At 54.6% G+C, this 4196-nt stretch overlaps 1 protein-coding gene across 1 annotated transcript; it reads right to left on the bottom strand.

Annotated features, from left to right (window-relative positions):
• Positions 1-91: 91 nt before the first annotated feature.
• Positions 92-1130, bottom strand: L226DRAFT_574419 (uncharacterized protein; the record flags this gene model as incomplete). Its single annotated transcript, XM_067685042.1, has 5 exons — positions 92-106; positions 163-689; positions 752-898; positions 958-1020; positions 1085-1130. The coding sequence occupies 5 exons, from the start codon at positions 1128-1130 to the stop codon at positions 92-94; spliced, it is 798 nt and encodes a 265-aa protein (XP_067531554.1).
• Positions 1131-4196: the final 3066 nt, after the last annotated feature.

Genomic DNA, 4196 nt, shown 5'->3' with positions numbered 1-4196 from the left:
CCTAACCCTAACCCTAACCCTAACCCTAACCCTAACCCTAACCCTAACCCTAACCCTAACCCTAACCCTAACCCTAACCCTAACCCTAACCCTAAGTCCTCCATCTCTTCCACGAGCATAAGCTCCTTGTCTTCCGCGGGGCACGTCGCGCGAGCCTTGCACTCGTCTGCGAGGGACTGCAGCTGGCGCTTGGTCGCATCGAGCAGCCCGGGCGGGCGGCTCGGGAGCGAGTGCCTGAGGGCCCCGGATGACGAGCATACTGTTGAAGAAGCACTTGAAGAGCGATGCGAGGAAGGACGCGTCGGACTCGTTCCAGATGCAGTTGATGATCTGCGAGAACGTCGCGGTGACCATCTGCTGGGTGAGCGTGCCGCTGTGCTTCCTGCACAAAAAGAGCCGCCTGCACGGCGGCACAAAAGTGATGTCAGCTCGAGCGCATAACGACGAGGAGAACGGGGACGTACATAGCGCATGTCTCTTGTACGCCGTCGTGGATGTAGAACCGCAGTCCGGGCAGCGCGAGCCCAGCACCTGAGCGACGTATGGCCCGAAACGCGCATTGAGCGTCGACGCGTGGACGAGTAGCGTCTCGAACGCCTGGCACTTGTCTTCGAGCGCGGACGTCTTCATGCCCACTTGCCGGCCGTCGAGGCTGATGCTCTCCCAGCTGTCGAGATCTTCGTGCTCCTCTCGTCATCTGCGCCTTGGTATGAGCAGGGACGCGTATGGGACACAACCAGGGATGACGTACCGTATATCGAGATGTCGGCTTTCGAGTTCGCGACGCGGAGGAGCGGGGGCATGACCACAGGCAGGTATGGCTCGAACTCCTGGCCGAGTGCTTGACAGACCTCCGCCCAAGAAGTGACTAAGCCTCGTGTTGTTGGGATCAGCAGGGCTACCTGCAGGCGAATGAGAGGTCAGACATACAGCAATGCGCATTGAGCGGCGACGTACTTTGTATCCGCATGAGCAGTTCAACGAATGTTCTTGAGTCGGGAGGGAAGACGTCACCAGCCCCTGTAAGTGCGATATGCATACGTACAACAAGCATCTCGCGCAAGGATCAGTGCGCCAAGCCTACCTCTCGCAGGTGTCCGAATAGAGGCTTCGTGCTCCTGCGAGTCCATCTACGCTTCGCTTAGAGAGGCGGCGGGGCCCGGATAACCTCGCGGTGCATCTGAACATCGATAGTTCAAAGGACCAACGGAAAGCGCACATGTCCAACAGCAGCAGCTTGAAATTGAAGCGTACGACTGAAGAAGAAGGTCAGTCCCGGGAGGCAGGTTGCGGCAGAAGAGAGGATGCACTGGCAGCTCGGTCCGCACCGGGGTTCTGGTCTGTCCTCGAAGCGGGGCAGGGTCGAAATTGTTTGGAGATGTGGCTGTCACTTCACAGATACGCGGATGGTGAATCTGTGCAGCGGCTGACGAGCTATTCGTGATGCGGGTGTGAGGAACATGGACGAGTCTATTGAGATGGTGTGAGTACCGCGAGGAACGCTCGTGAACGAAGGCAGATGACCCCGGACGAGAATACGCACGCTCGGCAATCCCAGGACACGTTCGGACACCGGTCGCGTAGCTGATGTTCGCGTTTGCCACCTCGGGAGAGCATGTCATAGAAAAGTGGAGCGCGAGACTCGACATGAACCGAGTGCCGACTTCTCTGTACTGCAGGCCTTCTGCACGGAAACGACATGCACATCAGTACTGGTTGTGCGCGGCGGGGTCCAGAGCGTACTCACCGCTGTGTCATTATGACTGCGAACCTTGCGCTAACTGAACAGCGCATCGACATCAAGCTCTACTTCGATCGCGGCGGGGTGCTGAGCTTCGGACCCTCGACCTGGCGGGGCTGCGGCCGCTGAGCCGGACCATGAATTGCACGTTGGCCCGCTGGGCGTGGGAGCGCGGACGAGCTCGCGGACATAGAAGCTTGCATGCTTGACATGTTCCGTCATGACAAGTATAGATTCATAGTCGTCCAAGGGTCTAGCCATGCAACGTCGAAGTTCACGCATATAGCTAGGCAGTGATTCGAACGCAGAGCAAGAGCCCGGTCAGCACGCGACCGTGTCGGAGTCGGCGTCTTGGCTAGCATGAGCACGAGACTGTTGGTGTTACGAAACCGACGTCGAGTCTATGAACAGATCGACCGTCAGAGAAGACTCGAGTTGCCTGGACGAGATGAAGGATGAGAACAGCCGCAACGTCGGAAAATTCGGAACGCGCACCGGAGTCCGGAGCGCCTGCTGCGCCTGCCACAGTCGTGCACTTGAACGCCCCGTCGTCGGCATGACGAATGACCACAAAACGAGGCAGAAAGACAATATATCAAGGTGGGCGACGTACGAGGCAGACCGTTCAGACTCGGAGGCGGAGGAAAGACAATGACTGACCACAATAAGCCGTTTGCAGCCCGGGTTGCAGTTATTACGCGTCCGACGTGTCCGCATGCAAGCTCAGTACACGCTACGGCTCACGGTACGACGACTTCACCATCAACAGCACCTGACCGTGATACGACGCGATGACCGCACGGCCGTCCTATGAAGGCGGCGTTAAGCGTTCATACATTCATGCTAGAGGTACTGTGGGACCGTACCTCCACTCGGAGCACGGGCAGGTCTGCCGGCAACTGTCCGTGAGTACCGCAGACACCAGGGGGTCCAATGTCAGACGGAGAGTAACAAAGCTTCTCTGGTTGGATCTTACGAGACTGGTGGAGCGGGGTAGCACTTACGAGCAGTCGCGGATGCCATGTCATGATGCTGTTTCATCCATGCGTGCATCAAGCAAGGTTCCGGGTTGCGCGTTGGACGTTGACTGATGAGGGTGCGTTGCTGTGAGAACGTCGTGCATATAGCAAGCATCGCAGCTGCTGCTGCTCCGGAGCTGTGCCCGGGCGACTGCTTGGCGTGTATGCCATGCTGACACTGTACGCCGCACAGGACGCGCAGGCAGCCCACGGAAGACCAGAAGACGGGACGCCGGACCCTTGCGTTGATGTTGATGTGCATTGTACGCCCCCGAGTGGAGGGCGCTGCGAACAGAGCAAGGAAGTAAGTAGCTCCGCAGAACAAACCATCGCAAGGCTTGGTACACTTGGTACGATGATAGCAAGAGTCTGCGCATCCCGATTCCCGAAATGGCGACGGCGACGCTACCGCAGGGCGAGTCGGTCCTGACACCGGGGGCATTTCGACGTGTATCTAGTGGATATACCATGGAAACACGTTAGTTATTGGCCATATATACCCTTCATAGGACGAGCTGATATATGGTGAACATATTTGTAATATTTCTGGCGTGTGTCTAACTCTATAACCATGTTATGTACAGCAACATATCAAGTCGAAAAAATTCAACTAGGTATAGCATAGTCTGAATGGTAATATGCTGGATATGAGCGTAATGTGTCCAGCATATGTCCACCTTGTGCTGGCGAGAAATTTGGCAGATAAACAGTGTTCATATTTCGAAAATAAATAGTGTTTGATCAGAGAGAATCTCCAAGTAACTTGTTGATCATAGTGTGGAAAAAATTTGATTATACACTGCATATCACTAGCATGTCTCTGTGTGATATGTGATGAACACACAGTGGACATATTTCAAATATGTCCAGTGTTTGTCTATCATATGTAGTACAGAAATACTCTGGACAAATTTCAATTATATGCTAGACATTTTAGAAATGTAACTGCAATGTGACTGCAATATGTCTAGGCTAAGAAACTACTACTACTACTACCAACTACTACTACCACTGCTACCACCTTAACCTACCACCACCAGCCACTACCTATGCCACAGAACTACTACCATAAACCACTTGACAAGATACTACCACCTCTAACCTGCTACTATGCTGCTGCTAACTACACAGAGTGCCCTTGGGCCTATCAATTTACACTGTTAGCATTCTTAGCGCAGGCACAGAGTTTGCTCAGTTAGCTGGTGAGCGACATCCCCACACAGGCACAGAGTTAGCTAGGTTAGCTGGTGATAGACATCCCCACATGGATGCAGAGTTAGCTCAGTTAGCTTGTGAGAGATGTCCCTGTATGAGCACTGGGTTAGCTGGCGAGCAATGTCTGCACACGAGTGCAGAGTTAGCTGGGTTAGCTGGTGAGCGACGTCAATGCACAAGCGCAGAGTTAGCTGGGTTAGCGGGGGAGCGACGTCCACGCA

This window comes from Lentinus tigrinus (genome assembly GCF_003813185.1).
Source record: "Lentinus tigrinus ALCF2SS1-7 unplaced genomic scaffold L226scaffold_33, whole genome shotgun sequence".
Classification (NCBI taxonomy): Eukaryota; Fungi; Basidiomycota; class Agaricomycetes; order Polyporales; family Polyporaceae; genus Lentinus; species Lentinus tigrinus.
This window is presented reverse-complemented; position numbering and strand designations above follow the sequence as displayed.